General features: G+C 42.7%; 2 protein-coding genes across 3 annotated transcripts in view; both read left to right on the top strand.

The window, feature by feature from the left end:
• Window positions 1–3,743, top strand: part of LOC139368074 (synaptotagmin XII) — a 38,067-nt gene extending 34,324 nt beyond the window's left edge. The window contains exons 6-8 of the mRNA XM_071106626.1: window positions 993–1,113; window positions 1,512–1,645; window positions 1,956–3,743. Coding sequence (XP_070962727.1) covers window positions 993–1,113; window positions 1,512–1,645; window positions 1,956–2,129 — 429 coding nt within the window. The 3' untranslated portion in view covers window positions 2,130–3,743. The remainder of the gene's footprint in view (window positions 1–992; window positions 1,114–1,511; window positions 1,646–1,955) is intronic.
• A 205-nt stretch (window positions 3,744–3,948) lies between these two features.
• LOC139368054 (catalase) lies at window positions 3,949–16,983 on the top strand. 2 transcript variants are annotated; one of them, XM_071106592.1, is made up of 11 exons: window positions 3,949–4,145; window positions 6,173–6,344; window positions 10,263–10,373; window positions 11,363–11,493; window positions 12,096–12,200; window positions 12,533–12,658; window positions 12,847–13,038; window positions 13,794–14,216; window positions 15,137–15,244; window positions 15,455–15,532; window positions 15,929–16,983. In XM_071106592.1, the coding sequence occupies exons 1-11, from the start codon at window positions 4,080–4,082 to the stop codon at window positions 15,989–15,991; spliced, it is 1,575 nt and encodes a 524-aa protein (XP_070962693.1). In that variant the 5' UTR covers window positions 3,949–4,079; the 3' UTR covers window positions 15,992–16,983. The 2 variants fall into 2 exon arrangements, with proteins under 2 accessions (XP_070962693.1, XP_070962700.1); XM_071106599.1 differs by lacking the exon at window positions 6,173–6,344 and having other exon boundaries at window positions 3,978–4,145.
• Window positions 16,984–17,331: the final 348 nt, after the last annotated feature.

Raw genomic sequence — 17,331 nt, 5'->3', positions numbered from 1 at the left:
TCATTTTGATAGTTTGGCCTTGCATCCATAGTGTATGGATTTGAGTGGTTGCATTTCTCCAGCCCCATCCCTCAGCTGTTTACTGAAACTGTGGCGGGGAGTACACTTTGCTAATGTTTCAGTTAAGGATTGCCGCTTTAAACATCTTTAATAGAGTAAAAGTCTTATTATATGTTGCAATCCTCTAGTGAGTTACTTTTGTGCCATTAATATCAAGCAAGACTTCTGAAGTCAAGAACAAAATTATTAGTATTGCAAACAAAAATAATGATATTGAAAGAAAAACATAAACCCAAAAGTATTGATAGAAAAACAAAATATTGCAAGGAAATCATTTTGAAATGCGAGAGCAAATGAATTGTAAATGGATACAAAAAAAATAGTTTTCGGTTAAAAGAAAAGAAGAAGATAATGCAATTAAATAAAACACCTCCCCTCTTTCCTGCAATTCTCTCAATCTTTGGTTATGTTACCCTGGTCTTTGATTTTGCTGAAAATGTTGGCAACTTCATTCCAGCAACATAGCACCCTGCATCCCACTGCTGGTTTGCCTCTGAAGCTAAGCAGGGTTGGTCCTACTCAGTCACTGGATGGAAGACCAGATGTAGCAGGAAGTGGTGAAAATAAACCTGTGAAAAGTAAACATGAAAACAAAATGTCACGTGGGGAAATTATTTTTCACGAAGGAAAAACACATGACAAAACCACGTCTGACTCGTGAACATTTCTAATGTGAATATTTTTTTTCTCATTTGAAAATGTTCACATGATTTGATCACACGTGTGTCATGTGATTTTTGTAATGGTAATAAAGCATATCAAATGTTACGTTTTAAAGGTGCTGATGGCATGAAGCGGAACATGAGACATGGAGAAAGGTGGCTTTCTGAGGATGAAATCATGTAAACAGTTTGATTTTTATAGAATCGTCAGTGACTGTCGTATCTGTGCAGTGTGCAACAATGGCCTCTTTTGGCTTGTGTTGTCTTTAGGCTGTGGATGCAGTTGGGGAGATTCTGCTGTCTCTCAGCTACTTGCCCACCGCTGAGCGCCTTACAGTGGTGGTGGCCAAAGCAAAGAACCTTGTGTGGACCAATGACAAAACCACAGCAGGTGACACTACTTCACAGCTTTAGCTCTTATGTTTGTCTCTATATTGCATCATGTGTGAGCACCTATTCACATTAATACTATATATTACCCAGTCATTCAACAATTTATCTTTCTATTTGGCTTTTTGAAAAGTGATTTGCCCCAATTATCATTAGAATTTATGACTGAATGTCTCAAAATGTGGGTAGATGTTCGTCAAATTAATATTTACCATCACTTTACCTCCATTATGCTAACATGCAAAGTTAAATCTGAAGAACAATGGTCGCATGGGTTAAAACATCTCTTTTTTTGTTTTACTTTTCTCGCTGTCTACACACACAGACTAATATTTCGGATGACACTCTTGGTATTTCAATTGTTTGTGAACAAAGCTGTCACAATCTCTCCGTTAACAGATCCCTTTGTCAAAGTGTATCTTCTGCAAGATGGTAAGAAAATCAGTAAGAAGAAGACATCCATGAAAAGAGACGACACCAACCCCATCTTCAACGAAGCCATGATCTTCTCTGTGCCTGCTGTCGTCTTACAGGTGACACTGGGAAGGGATGGTACCATGGTAGGGAATAGACAGCTGAAAGGATTGTTTAGTCAAATGAAATTTGACTTAATGGTGCTATTTTGGTTGAGCCGTTGTTGTTAGACTGCATTACCACTGTCAACCACATAGGCTTCACTGTTGACCCACTCTGGAGTACTAAAGTGCACTAATCTTATAGTGAATACAGTTCTAGTGCTCAACCGTTTATAGTGATCAAATTGTCCTGTACTGATTTGATTACTATAAGAGGATTGCCCTGTACTATGTTGGGACTGGTGCTGACACTGTGCTCCCTCTTCAGGAACTCTCCCTGAGGATCACAGTGGCGGAGGGCACCGATGACGGCAGGGGCGAGAACGTGGGTCACGTGATTATCGGACCCGAGGCGAGTGGCATGGGCATCACCCACTGGAACCAGATGTTGGCAACACTGAGGAAACCTGTGTCCATGTGGCACCCTCTGCGGAGGACCTAGTACCCCTCCATCTCCCTCTGTACCATACCTCCGGTCACCAGGGTTGGGCTCAATTCCATTTCAACTCACTCCATTCAGGGGATAGATTGAGATTTCAGTTTGAGAATTGAAAAAGTGCCATTTATTTTCAAGGAGGATTTTCCACTTCCTAAATTGAACGAATTGGATTGGAGTTGATCCCGACCCTGCCGGTCACTCCTCTTTGCATGGTGCCTACTGTAGTACTATTTTACTGTCCTCCAGATAGGGAGAATAAAAACGGAAGGGGTAAAATAGCTTCTTTTTTCAGGAAACTAGTCATTTGTCTTTTGAAACCAGTCTTACTCTGCACCTAGTGGTATGGGAGACTAATTGGCAGGTGGCGTGGTAAGCTTTATCAGATTTGCTTGTGATCATTTGTAAAATGTGAGAGTGACAAACTTTTCCTAGTATGGTTTTTGGTATGTATCATATCTTCTTGTGCTTTTTAAAATCCAGGTTCTCAAATCCAGGTGATATCAATTGTAATTTGTAGCAATTGTAACAGGGTGCCCAAATCTGACCTAACAGGTATATAGGTACTATAACTTGTTGCATTGTACGATTTGTATCATAATAAATGCAATACAAGTTGCAATGTCATTCTGATAAAACAGAGTTAGGAATGTAAATAATGTACAACTGCTTTGTTTTAGTTGTATTCATTCAAATATGAATATGTATTATTATGGTATTATGTTGATAATTAGTGTGCACTTTCATTGCATATTCATAATCATCAAAAAGCCAATACTAGAGTTACACAAACACATTATCAGGTGAATATTAATTCAGTAGATCAATTTACTATTTACTATGTATTAAAAGGTATGTCACCCAATGCATTCCACAATGAAGCCATATCTCATGCTTATGTAGCCCTTATAGATGTGTAATAATTGTTTGTGGATGCATTTAGTGGTCAGTTTTACCCATTTGATCCTCTATCGGCTTTAAACTGCTAAACATAACCTTCTGGACTCTCTTTAGGAGTAAGAGCACCATATTATCTAGGTGAATGCATAAAATACTAAAATGGGCTTTATCGATGTTGACCTCGACAACCATTACTGTTGACTTGGATGTAACTGATTATTTTACTTGGTTGCATTGTGAGGGGGGTGCAATGAAGACCTTTATTTGCTATCTGTAACAATTTGGCAATAATGTTTGTACAACAGAATGTGAATTAACAAGTGACCTCCCCTTGCATTGTATAAACAGGTCAGATCGCCCTTATTACCTGGCAAATGTGATTTTTATTAATTCAGTACAAAACTAACCATGCGTTTAAAGGCACAAAATACAGTATTGTCACTCAATAACCTCAACAAAAATTCTAACAAGACGCTTGTTAAATGCTGCATCTGGGCAACCATTCCTTACCACTCCTTTGCATTCCACAATCAATAATGTGATGCAATATTTCCTACTGTGCCAAATTCATTATTGAAGCAATATTTTCATTTAGCCTACAGTGAGCATTTGCATTTTGTGATCAATGCCATGCATGCACTTGTTTAGCACTAGATACGGTTGTGCCACCAAATATGTGTATTGTGTAAACATTGTTTCAAATATAAGAGTTGCAACAAATGGCCTGGTTTAACATGTTTGTGCTATCTATGATTTTGTTATCATCCTGCTTATTTCCCTTTATCTCTCCCTTTTGTCGCTCCCTTTGTTGCCCTTTGGTTCGAAAGTAGCTAGGTTATTAGTCCAAACTAAAACGAGAATTTCTATTGGAAATATGTTGAGATGTCCCGTTTCGTTAGCCTCCGTTTAAGAAACGTTTCGCAACTGAATCGACAGAATGAATACCCGTTAGCCAAGGAGGAGGAGCCAAGCCGTACAAAGTACATCAACTCTGCTATTTAGCTGGCAAGCATATCCATTTTTCACGCATTTGTGGTTTAAAGTTTTGCCTTCACGATGGCTGATTTTAGAGGGAAAGCAACCGATCAAATGAAGCTATGGAAAGAGGGCCGAAGCGCTCAGGTTTGTCCATTTCGATGATTCATGTATATAGACGCGACGATGATGTTGCGCAGTTGACGCAAGGGGAGTTTGTTGTGAAATGGGTGAGAGGTCGTCCAGGGTCCTATTCGTGTCACCTGGCTCGACAGTTAGCACATTTACTATCATTTAAGAACCCTGGCACTATACAATTCCACAACATTTCGTACAAAGTCACATTTGTGTTAGAATTGTAAATAATTTCTGGTTGTGCATGGGGAGGGGGGTCAGGAATTGTTAGATGGCTGCTGTTAGCTAACGTCCGCTTAGCACTTGCAGGTTGAGCTCTTGCATTTGTTTTTTTGGAATAGAATACTTCTAGCCACAATGATCTGATTAGACGTTCATTACCTTCTCTCTAGGCGGAACGCGGCTATGCCACGATCAGGAAAGCGCGGCGTCCGCAACTCATTTAGTATCACATTGTATTAGTCACATGCGTCGAATAAAACAGGTGTAGGTAGGTACAGTAAAATAACAATAGCGAGATTATATACAGGTGGGTACTGATGCAGAGTCAATGTGCGGGGGCACCGGTTAGTTGAGGTAGTATGTGCATGTAGGTAGTTATTAAAGTGACTATGCATAGATGACAACAGTGAGTGACAGTGGTGTGAGGGGAGGGGCACTGCAAATAGTCTGGGTAGCCATTTGACTAGATGTTCAAGAGTCTTATGGCTTGGGGGTAGAAGCTGTTTAGAAGCCCATTGAACCTAGATTTGGCGCTCCGTTACCGCTTGCCGTCCGGTAGCAGAGAGAACAGTCTATGACTAGGGTGGCTGGAGTCTGACAATTTGTAAGGCCTTCCTCTATGATATGTTATCTTTGTTATGGTATGCATTACTTTGTGGATGTCAATCACCCATTTCGTATGACAAGTAGATATAAATTAATAAGAAGTTTCAAGTTAGCTAAAATGCTAAAGTTGTCTGTGATGAGACCAAGTAAACACATGGCTTTCTTTCATTCGCCATATACCCAGCTAGAAATTAGGAATCGGCCCAGGAGCGGGCCTCTTCCGGGGGCCGGAACTGATTGAATCGGTCCGGAATCAAAATGAATGACTGCCCAGAGTCGGCCCGTTTCAGTCGACCAGTATTCAGCCGAATTTTTTTGATCGGCATCCTACCAGAATCCCCCCAGAAGCGGCCCGATGCAAATGTAAATAAATGTGTAGGTCTATGTCGGCATGCCGATGGCACGCTTCCTCAAAACTTGCGAACTCGGAGAGTTCCTTACACAAACGTTTTAATGCTTATTAATTGACTTGACAAAGTATCAAAATACTACACAGGACTCTTAAAGAATTTCATTTAAATGTTAATTATATTTTTGGATCACAGAAAAATAAATAATGAAATGTTAACTATAAAAAGCATAGAGTAGCCCCAATCTGCCCGAGCCCCAAGTAATACATTTGGGACAGATAACTCACACCTGAATCGGCCCGAGCTCATTCCCCGCATCGTAGCCATAAGTAATATTGCTGAAGGCGGCCCTGACTCGGGCCACATGACGTCGGCCGAGTTTGACTCTCAGCCGAGTGCCCCGACTCTCAGCCGGAATCGGCCCAGATCGACTGTGCTAGCTGGGTATTTACTCAGTCTGTCGCTAAAATTCAAATGGCTTTATATAAATGTACTGAAAGCCCAATTGTTGGGGAGTTGCAGCGATAAGACAAGTTCGTAATCATGAAAAAGGGGTATAAATGTATTCCGAGCGTGCAAGGGAACCATGCCTGCAAAGCCCGTTACGCACCTGCATAAGGTAAATCTGAATACCAACTATTGAGAGGTGCTTAGGAAAGGCATACATTTCTTATATCTGAATTGGCCAATATTGAATTGTAACAATAAATAACATGAATGAAGCAATGAGGCTGTGATTGTAAATAAGAATTAGTTGTTAATTAACTGACTTGCCTAGTTAAATAAAGGTAAAAATAAAAAGCATTTGATCATTCAATGTCTTCGCTATGTATAATGTCTATTCCATTGCTTTCCCTTCAGAGGCCAGACACCCTGACCACAGGGGCTGGTCACCCGGTAGGGGACAAGCTGAATATAATGACCACAGGTCCCCAGGGGCCCCTCCTGGTGCAGGACACCCCGTTCATAGATGAGATGTCACACTTCGACCGTGAGCGCATCCCAGAGAGGGTGGTGCACGCCAAGGGAGGCGGTGGGTGTCCAGCACTACCAATGAATTTAAGACAGGCACTGATTGGCATCAACGCAATATATACTGAACAAAAATATAAACGCACATGCAGCAATTTCAAATATTTTACTTAGTTATAGTTAATATAAGTACATTTGAAAAAATTCATTCGGCCCTAATCTATGGATTTCACATATGCCATACACATGGTCTGCTGTTGTGAGGCCGGTTGGACGTACTGCCAAATTCTCTAAAATGACGTTGGTAGAGAAATTAAGTCAATTCTCTGGCAACAGCTGTGGTGGGCATTCGTCTTGTCAGCATGCCAATTGCACGCTTCCTTAATTTGAGACGTGGCATTGTGTGACAACTGCACGTTAGTGGCCTTTTATTGTCCCTAGCACAAGGTGCACCTGTGTAATGATCATGCTGTTTAATTAGCTTCTTGATATGCCAAACCTGTCAAGTGGATGGATTATCTTGGCAAAGGAGAAATGCTTACTAACAGGGATGTAAACAATTGTGTGCCAAAAAAATAAGCATTTTGTGTGCGTGGAAAATTTTGGGTCTTTTCTTTCTGCGCTCATTAAACATGGGACCAAGACATTAGATGTTGCGTTTATATTTTTGTTCAGTATATGTGTCAAACTGTTTAGACAAGCAGAAATGACAGAGCTGGAGAGGCAGTCAAACACCACTAGATGTTTTACTTAATAGTGGAGCTTCACGTATTGGTTGGAGAAACACTACCCTGTCCTAGACATCTAGTTATCAATTGTGGGCCTACGCCAAAAATCCAACTGTAAACGGCTCTCCAGTCTAATATTATAAAGACCATGATCATGTGACAATCTGTTGGCCCACTACACGAGGGGTAAAGTGCACCACATGTATGGCTTTATTTGCAGGTGTTTACGCACTAATCTTCCAAGGGATGTGTACACAACATGGTGAAGGCAGCACATTTGTTTGTGAAGTTGAATATAACCTCACCTCATTTTGTCTAATGACAAGTTCAGTGGTTCTCTCGTTTTGATGTATCACTATGGGGATTCGCCAGGATCACCAACTCTTGGAAGGACCTGTCAGAAGCTTCTGTTGCAGACAAGGAGGTAGTGGCGAAGGAGGTGAGATCCCTCACTTCCTTATAACGAGAAAGCCGCAAGGTTTCTAACTATCTAGCTCGTAACACTGTTTACACAAGCAACCGTTTGCTAGCCACCAGCTGCAAGGCTTCTAACTAGCTAGCCTACGCAGTCTACTCGTTGTTCTTACAACTGGTGTTGCTTTTTCCTCCAAGCAAGCCTTGTTCCTCACAATGGCCTTTGGTATCCCAGGACGAGCCAAGCCCAGCACTCGGACCCCCACGTTCTTGCACTTGCGATTCCATGATTGCTGGGAAGGATACCCACCTATGCATCAATTTCCTGGGAAAGGAACATGCCCAAGAGGCACTTTACGACCCTGAGTCCTGTGAGCATTGCTGACTGGGGCAGGTCTGAGGTTTAAACAAGCATCTATCTCGATAGAACCTTTCGCCTCCAAGCCAACAGCGAAAGCTGAAGCTCAGCTTCCCGTAACCTAGCGAGGTCATGGATATCCTCGACCCATTCCCCTCATGGTCTCCATTGGAGTTTGGGCTCCTCCGTACCCGTTAAGGGACCTATACAACGAGAAGAGACCGGTGTCATTCAGCCGCGGTAAAGCAATTCCCGGTGGTACCCGCATGCCTCAGGGAAACTAAGAGCTCATAGGACAAACCCCTCACTAGCAAGATTCTTGCTAGGGGCACCCCAAGCCTGAACATGCACAATATGGAGGAATTTAGGTTTGGTTACGCTCCCACAGTGGCGCCGTCTCTGGCTTGGCACCTTAGTCCCTCGCGCCGTGTTACTAACGACACTGGCACCTCACTCGCTAGAAAGATGGTCCACTTTACTGCCTACATTTTTTTCAGTAAACGTACTTGGCCCAACAAATTGGCCATCAATGTGACCTTTAAAAAAATATATATATATTGTTGGCTTATCATACTGATCTAATGGAGGTGGTTGGGAAACAACTGGACTCAGACACCCTAGATCCAGATGCCTGAGAGGAGATCTGTGATTAGACTAAAACCTCTGTGCCTCCCATAGTGCAATTTAAGGCTGTGGTCATACCATAAGCCTAGAGCTGGTGGGAGAAGGGGCTGAGCGAGGACGGTGCACTCGCCAGACATCAGAGCCTCAGATAATGATCTGGTACGTTCTGTCTTTATTTATTCATTTATTTATACAGTTTTTTTTTTCACTGCAATTGGTTCAGATAACCAGACATCCCCATCAGTTGGGCGCAAGAGGCTGGGGATATCTTCGCTCTTGACAACCCTCCATGGAACAGGGCCAAGACATACCAGTTACATAGCTGTTCTACTTCCCAGCATTAGGGAATACTGTGCTAAGTAAAAATAAATAAAAGACAGGCCCTCCGATCTTGGAAGAGAGTGCCAGCCTTCTCATGCACGCTCTGGGTTGTTTTTCTTGGAGAAGTGGAATGATTAAACCAACTGTTCCTTCCTACTCTGTTTTCCATGGTCCTATGCTCCTGGCAGGACTTGTTGGACAGAGAAAAAGGTTTTCTCTGTTAAGGTCCGCTAGCCGCTTTCTTGGCCTACCAAGGCCCTGACAGTATTGCCGTTTATCCATCCCTAGTATGTTGTTTTTGTTTGGGGGGGGGAACATCACTTACGCCCAGTCGCTAAGCCTTTAGCTAGTCCTGGGACATGTCTATTGTGCTTAAGATATTTTCATAGCAGCGTGGAGCTGTAATATTTCTTCATCTTTCGCTTTGCTACAGCCCTTGGCACCCGCAAGCGAGTGTGTGGACTGTGCTTTACCAGCCACTGTTTGCGCCCTCAGTGTGCCCAGGGGTTTTTCAGATTAATGTACCTAACCCCATCCTTTGGCCTAGGTCGACATTTTCTTACTGTTGCACCTTGGGGCCTATGGCTTTTCACCTGTCGCCTTCCTCAGTAGGGCGTATGCTCGTTGCACATCTACGTGGACTGAACGAGAGCTCAGGCAAGGGTGTTATGTTCTTCTCTCATTGGGCAACATTATATTGTCTTATAATGGTGAGATTGACAGCCTTTGGAGGGGCCTGAAAGGGCCCTCTTCTACAGAGGAGTTTATATCTTGGGCACTCGTTTTTGAGACACGGATTGGGCTTCCCCTCACTTTGTTACAAGGTTTTTCCCGACTGGTTGTTTCTGCACTTTCTTGGTTCGTACTCCCTCAGTTTCGGAGCCTCTTGAAGGTTGCTAATGTTTGGACTATTGTGGCTTCAGAGAATGTTTTGCGATACAGGAGTTGGCCATATCCCCATCATGATGCATCGAAACAAGTATTTGATAGAACTTAAGGTAACTTTCGTAAACCCTGTTCTCTGATAATGAGGTGGGATGTATCACCGCATTCCCTTGCTGGCAAGGGCGCGAGGAAGAGAAGCATGCTTGAGAAGGACCAGAGAATGAGAGAGTGCCTTCTTATAAGGAAGTGAGGGGCTCACCTCATTTGCCACTCTACCTGTGTCTCCGGCATATGCTTTTGATACAGTAGGTCCTTCCTAGAGTTGGTGATCCTGGCGAATCTCCATAGTGATACATCATACTCATATTATCAGAGAACCGGGGTTACACAAGTAACTTTGCTTTGCACTGCCTACAATGACCGTAAATATACATTGGTTTTAAATTAGGAGTGATCATTTACATTAGCCTAACTAGCTGTGCCATCTCTAGTCTCGGGAAAACGACCCTTGGCAACAGCAGAGACTGGCGTCTGGTTTCAATGACAATACTTTTTTGGCAACTTCGATAAGGGAACAAAAATGTATATATCTAACTAGCTAACACAAAATACAACGGTAACTGACCATGTACTGCCTCTTCCTCAACAGGAGCGTTCGGGTATTTTGAGGTGACACATGACATCTCTCGCTACTGCAAGACCAAGGTGTTTGAGCATGTGGGAAAGACCACACCTATCGCCGTCCGCTTCTCCACCGTGGGTAAGACGCACCACCGCTTTCCTACTGGTTACATTAGTCTACATGACATTTAAAAAAATATTTTTTTTTTTATCCCACACTTTCCTGGTATTTAATCAAAACTTACATAGTAAAATTGTATTGCGGTTGCTCCCTCCAGCTTTTCCATAAAACTGCTACAAACACGTTTACTTGTTTCCTCAAGAACATGTGTAAAGAAGAACTGTATCATGTAGTATGTATTTGCTTCCAATATTAGCTTGTTTATGATGCTTTTAGTCATTGCCTCTGGTTATGATTGTCTGCAAAAGCAATGTTTGCCGATATCAGAAGAATCCTAGACCGAGTTCATGTTAACTTCTGACAAATTGAAAATTCCTAATTTGACCAAATAACACTCTTTTAACAGCTCTAGTAACGCGCATAGCGGATGCCTGGACAGTTGTCTCCTGCCAGAGCTATACAAACAGCTTGTGCAAGAGCCCCTTGAGAAAATGGTGTTGTCTACATGATTGATGCTGTCAAGTGAAGAGCAGTCCGTAGTGTAGTAACCTTGATGTGCAAGTGTCCATCACTAACCCTGACCCAAAAGCCTCAGTGGGAAAACTGCTCTTTACAGGAATTAAATTAGCTGGGAGTCCAAAGAAAAGACAAACTCTGTGAACAATTTGGATGAATACTTTGATACAGTTAGCCTACATGTCCTAGAAACATATAGGCTCCCTGAACCCACCTAAAGTTCCCTGGAATCTCTTTTCTATTGAATTGACTTGACTCTAGCTTTTTCAGCAATGTTTGGCATTTCTTGAGTTTTTGAAATGATACAAAATAAAGGCAACATTTAAATTACTCAGCAATTACAACATCCAAAAAGACGGTGATGTTTCTTCAATACATTATTGAATAAATTCCAGAAAATAGACAATGTCATTTTTTCCCCGTCTGTAAAGAATGTCTTGTTTAAACTGTGAGTTTCTAATTGTCATATATTTTGTATCTAACACATGTAGCTGGGGAATCGGGCTCAGCTGACACAGTGAGAGACCCACGTGGCTTTGCAGTCAAGTTCTACACTGAAGAGGGCAACTGGGACCTTACTGGCAACAACACCCCCATATTCTTTATCAGGGACGCCATGCTGGTGAGTCCAGGCACGTGTGAGTCAAGATTGAGCCTGTGTGCCCAGCCAAGGTTCAGGGTGTAGTGTGTGTTACCGTGGCCAAGGTTCAGGGTGTAGTGTGTGTTACCGTGGCCAAGGTTCAGGGTGTCGTGTGTGTGTTACCGTGGCCAAGGTTCAGGGTGTCGTGTGTGTGTTACCGTGGCCAAGGTTCAGGGTGTCGTGTGTGTGTGTTACCGTGGCCAAGGTTCAGGGTGTCGTGTGTGTGTGTTACCGTGGCCAAGGTTCAGGGTGTCGTGTGTGTGTTACCGTGGCCAAGGTTCAGGGTGTCGTGTGTGTTACCGTTGCCAAGGTTCAGGGTGTAGTGTGTGTTACCGTGGCCAAGGTTCAGGGTGTGTGTGTGTGTGTGTGTGGGTGTAGTGCGTGTGTGTGTTACCGTGGCCAAGGTTCAGGGTGTAGTGTGTGTGACTGTGCGCCTCGCCAAGATTCAGGGTGGTGTGTGTGTGAGACCAAGATGTTTTGTGTGTATGGGTGGGTATTATGTGTTATGGTGCTATACATTAGTTAATTTCCCCGTATGATATGTACCATTACCGCATCTCTCTGATATCCCTTTGTCTGTGCAGTTCCCATCCTTTATCCACTCTCAGAAGCGCAACCCCCAGACTCACCTAAAGGACCCAGACATGGTGTGGGACTTCTGGAGCCTGCGGCCTGAGTGTATGCATCAGGTGCTGTAGTTGCTCCTCTCTACCTGCAACCAGACCTTTACATGCAAGCGCACACGATAGATCGATGGATGGTTTTCTGACATTGTATTTTCCGATTTCACCCCACACTAAACAACATTTTAGTAACAACATGCCATTAACAACTTCATAGCTATGGCATTATGTCTAGGAATGGTGGGTGCTGCGAATGCATCCCTTTCCTGATCAGATTATTACATCATCCTTATAGACTTACGTTTTTCTAGATCTTATTTTCTTACAATAGCTCAATTGCTAATGACTGAATATGTGTCTTTGTTCATGGTCTTCTATTTGTTCTCGTCTCTGTGAAGGTGTCCTTCCTGTTCAGTGACCGTGGTCTGCCTGACGGCTTCCGCCACATGAACGGCTACGGCTCCCACACCTTCAAGCTGGTCAACGCCGAGGGTCATCCTGTCTACTGCAAGTTCCATTACAAGGTCAAAGCACAATTAAAAATAATGTAGTGTACAGGACTAGTGAAATGCCCTACACTTAAATGGATAGAGGAGTCAACTATACCTAATTACCTGAAGGATACAAGAGGGTAATGGTGGGAAAGAAGGAAACGTAGTTGGAGGAATTGGGACAGGATTCATAGTAACCCATAGCAACCTTCATATCACAGACCGACCAGGGCATCAAGAACATGAAACCTGAGGATGCCGAGCACCTGGCTTCCACCGACCCGGACTACGCCATCCGAGACCTTTACACCTCCATCGCCAACGGCAACTTCCCCTCCTGGTCCTTTTACATCCAGGTCATGACCTTTGAGCAGGCAGAGAAGTTCCAGTGGAACCCCTTTGACCTGACCAAGGTACCTTAGAGATGCAATAAGCAGTAATCTCTCCGCCATTTGCCTAATTTAAGTTTGACAAAGCAAGTAGTCATTGTGTAGAGAATCATTGTACCATCTAAACCGCTGTGATATATATTTTCCATAACCAAAGATATTGTATTTTCAGGTGTTTGAAGCTGGTGTACTAAACCAAAAGGAAATACGCAAGAACGGGCAGCATAGAAGTAGCGCATATAGAACAGATCTACCACTTCTTAGACTTACTTTCAATGAGAAAGAACAATTTAGAACTCAATTTCTATGTGAATTTGGTCGGGTCGCCCAAAAAGTTAGATATTGCAGCTTTATTTTTCATAAGTTATGTGGGAACCACTCTCTTCATAGTAGGTGCATTCCCTAACATTTATCAATATGTTCCCTTGGTTTTGAAAGAATGTGACGGCAATACCTGATGTCTTTGTACTTTCTGAGCCATTTAAACCTGCCACAAACATTCCCAGAATATCCAGACATTGGCAGTACTCTGGCTTTTCCACAAAAGGGGGGACTTCCTCAACATAAACACAGAAAGATCTGACAGTGGTGTCATAGCATCTGTGAGCATTAGTATGATTGGCAACTGATTCTCAGCTGTTATTTAGTCAGGATAATTATTAGGTGAAAATAATACATTTTAGGGGGTCATGCAAGCCTACATGTTCATGGGATTAGTTTGCACGTCCATGCACCTTGGTTGGCATGTGAGGTAGCTACACTTCTCTCTTACTCCTTAGGTGTGGTCTCACGAGGAGTACCCCCTCATTCCTGTAGGGAGATTGGTGCTCAACAGAAACCCTGCCAACTACTTTGCTGAGATCGAGCAGCTAGCCTTTGACCCCAGCAACATGCCCCCAGGCATCGAGCCCAGCCCTGACAAGATGCTGCAGGGGCGTCTGTTCTCCTACCCAGACACACACAGGCACCGGCTGGGCGCCAACTACCTGCAGCTGCCCGTCAACTGCCCCTTCAGGACCCGTGTGGCCAACTACCAGCGAGACGGGCCCATGTGCATGTTGGACAACCAGGCTGGCGCTCCCAACTACTTCCCCAACAGCTTCAGTGCTCCAGAGACCCAACCCCAGCACGTGGAGACCAGGTTTAAGGTGTCCCCAGATGTGGGCCGCTACAACAGTACTGACGACGATAACGTGACACAGGTAGAGAACCCGTATGTTGGGAATATTGGTTAAGTTATTACTAAACTTTATGAATGAATATATTTTATGAATGGCACCAGTTGATTATTGGATAAACATTGTATTTTAAGAATATCTGACTCATGAGTTATCTTAGCAATAACACACTTAAGACAGAACTGAGAATAATAGTAATCATTGAACTACAAATGTAATAATAAAAATCAATAAATGAATCAATGGTCACAGGGTAAATTCAATCATTTGTTTATCAAATTGCTAGAGAACAATACTCTAATTGTGGATAGAGATACCTTTACACAATCAAGCTTGTACTTAACAGGTCATGCGGGCGCATACTGCTAAAAAGTATTGACTGAGTTGTGCAGTGAGCAATTTTAAAATGACAGTTGTGGTTCAGTTCTAACATGAAGTTACTGAATGTCAACCTAAAGAGTTGCACATTACACTTAATGCCAATGTATCAATGCATTAGTTACTGTCAAAGGGGGAGACGAGAGACTCAGAGATTTGCACTGATGCCGGGTGGTGCACGTCAGAACGAGGAATGCTAGCTTCTGCTGTAGAGGACAGATCTTGGTGGGATCAGTCTGATTAAAGCCGGTGATCCGGAATCGTTAGCTCGGCTTCAAGGGAAAACGACAACATACTTTTCCACTAACCCCAGCATTTTCATGTCTTCCCTGTCCGGTAAAGGGGGTTGTGCTGATGTGACATGAGGTTAATTTACTACACACAGAGCTGTGTGCACTACACTGGCAGGGCCAATAATGATACACCCTATAAAGAAATCTTTGTTATTATACATATTAAATGCTTTATGATTACAAATAATGAAATTAAATATTTTATTGATTGTTTCTTAATGCTGATTGGTGTATGTGACCAGTGCCCTGACACTTTGTGTATATGTATTGCAGGTGCGTACCTTCTTCACTAAGGTGCTGAACGAGGAGGAGCGCCAGAGGCTTTGTCAGAATATGGCTGGTGCCCTGAAGGGAGCCCAAGTCTTCATCCAGAAACGCTGGGTGTGTTCTCATCACCATCATTAAGATTGTCTAAGTCATCACTTTCATCATCATTAGTATCAGCAATTATGGCTGTTATATAGTTGGTATCATCTTCCTCACTACCACAAAGGCCATCTTTGCAATGTAATGTTTAATAATGTATAGTGCCATCACTAACAACACTGTTCGGACCCTCTCTCTCTCTGCTCTCACTCCCTGTTTTTCCAGGTTCAGAACCTGATGGCTGTGCATGCAGACTATGGAAACGGGGTCCAGGCCCTACTCAACAATGCTGAGCCCAAGAAGGTAAGTCCATTTGTTGCTGTCAACAGACACGACACGACACATCCCCCATCAATGATGCAGTATAGTCAAAGTAGGAAAAGCACTCGCACATCTGAGTTGGCTTGTTGCAGGTGTATAGGAATAATTCAGGAAATATTTGGAGAAAAATAAAGATCAAAGTGTAGTCGCATTATTTACGTGAGCAGTTTTAAGTATATTGTAGGTCCTTCATGACATCAAAAGTTGCATTGACTAAATAATTTCGTACACATTGTATTTAGGTAGAACTTTTAGTTTGTACTTTTTTCTTTATTCCTTTCTATTTAGTATGTGACTGTTTCTCTCAGGAATACCTCGTAAACAAGATTGTGTTTTTTTAATAGCCTCAAATCTCCTTGTCTCCTCCCACTCTCACAGGATGCTGTGAGAGTGTATACCCGTGGAGGTGCAGCTGCCATCACTGCCTCCTCCAAGATGTGATGCCTTAACTTCCACCTGGGGGGCAGTTCCACCTTTTGCGCTTACCAGCCTGCTATCCAAGATCCTACTTCTAACCGTCCGTGAATGCGATAGCTAATGAAATGGGAAATGATCATATTTTAATATTCCTCAGGCTGCTTACAACATTGTTCTAACGTGTTTCCTCTCCATTTTGCCAAAGTTCACACAGAAATGTATGTAGTCAGACTGCAGCCCTATGGGAGAAGATCTGTCCCCAAACTACATCTGTCAAATATACAGGTCTGCTGTGTGAAATGTTCATGCCATTTTCAGTATAGTGATCCATCTCTTCCCAATTATGTATCGTTTGTGTGTCCATGTTTCATCGAAGCCCTGATAGTTAGCTTAATAGAGGTATCTGTTAGCCTATATGCAAAAAATTACATTTATCCTAGTTAAACAAACCACCAATGTTTTTGAATGAGATTCATAATTATTTTTCAGTTTAAACTTAAGTTCTCTTCAAAAGTGTTCCTGTGTTAAGGCCTACACCATATTCCTTGTTTATATTAGAAATAGTTGCCGGCCATCGATTGGTGAGAGTGACTCTGAGTCATGAAAGAATGTTTAAGTCATCGTCCTCGCAGCCAAGCCAACACAGCAGTGCCTTTTTGGTTAGAAACGTATCCATAGTCACCATGGCATTATAAAGGGTTTGCAATGACTTATGAATAATCTCATGTACCAAATGTCCTCTGTATATTAGTGTTTTTTTTGTGTACATACTCTGAATCACTAAAGGGGCTGGGTTGAATTGGGGCTGGGGAAACAAGAACCACTACTTTTTACTGAGGATAAATCTTAGTCCTTCTCACAAATCTCCCTACGCGTTTTCTATGTTCCAGCTGAGCCCTGGGCTGTTAGTGTTTCTGTGCTAGGTAGCATTCCCCATCATATCGCCTGTCTGAAGTGATTTGTTATATTAATATGCAATTGTGAACTTTGAACCACAAAATAAGATGCATTATTGAGTGCTTGATCTTTCAATTTATGCTAATATATCCAACGGCAATGCTATATGTGTGGTTTTAGTGTGTCTGGTTTAAAGTAGTCCTATCTTAACTCCAGGGTATGCACACTTTAGTTCTAACGCAGGACTCCAGCTGATTCTACTCATCTGGCCCTTGACTTGTTGGTAGAGGAGTGTTTCTACTGGGCTGGAACAAAAGGAACAGTGTTGAATAACCATAGTCCTTTGTAAATACATTGAGGATTTTCACGAGGTTGTCATCTGTGGTGCTGTTCAAGTCGTGAATGGTGGTTTGTCTTTAGGGCTCAGCATTTCAAGACATTCAGTCCTACCTCCCCCATCTAGGTCC

This window comes from Oncorhynchus clarkii, chromosome 2, assembly GCF_045791955.1.
Source record: "Oncorhynchus clarkii lewisi isolate Uvic-CL-2024 chromosome 2, UVic_Ocla_1.0, whole genome shotgun sequence".
NCBI lineage: Eukaryota > Metazoa > Chordata > Actinopteri > Salmoniformes > Salmonidae > Oncorhynchus > Oncorhynchus clarkii.
Note: the sequence above shows the minus strand (reverse complement) of the source record. Positions and strands in the feature narration are given on the sequence as shown.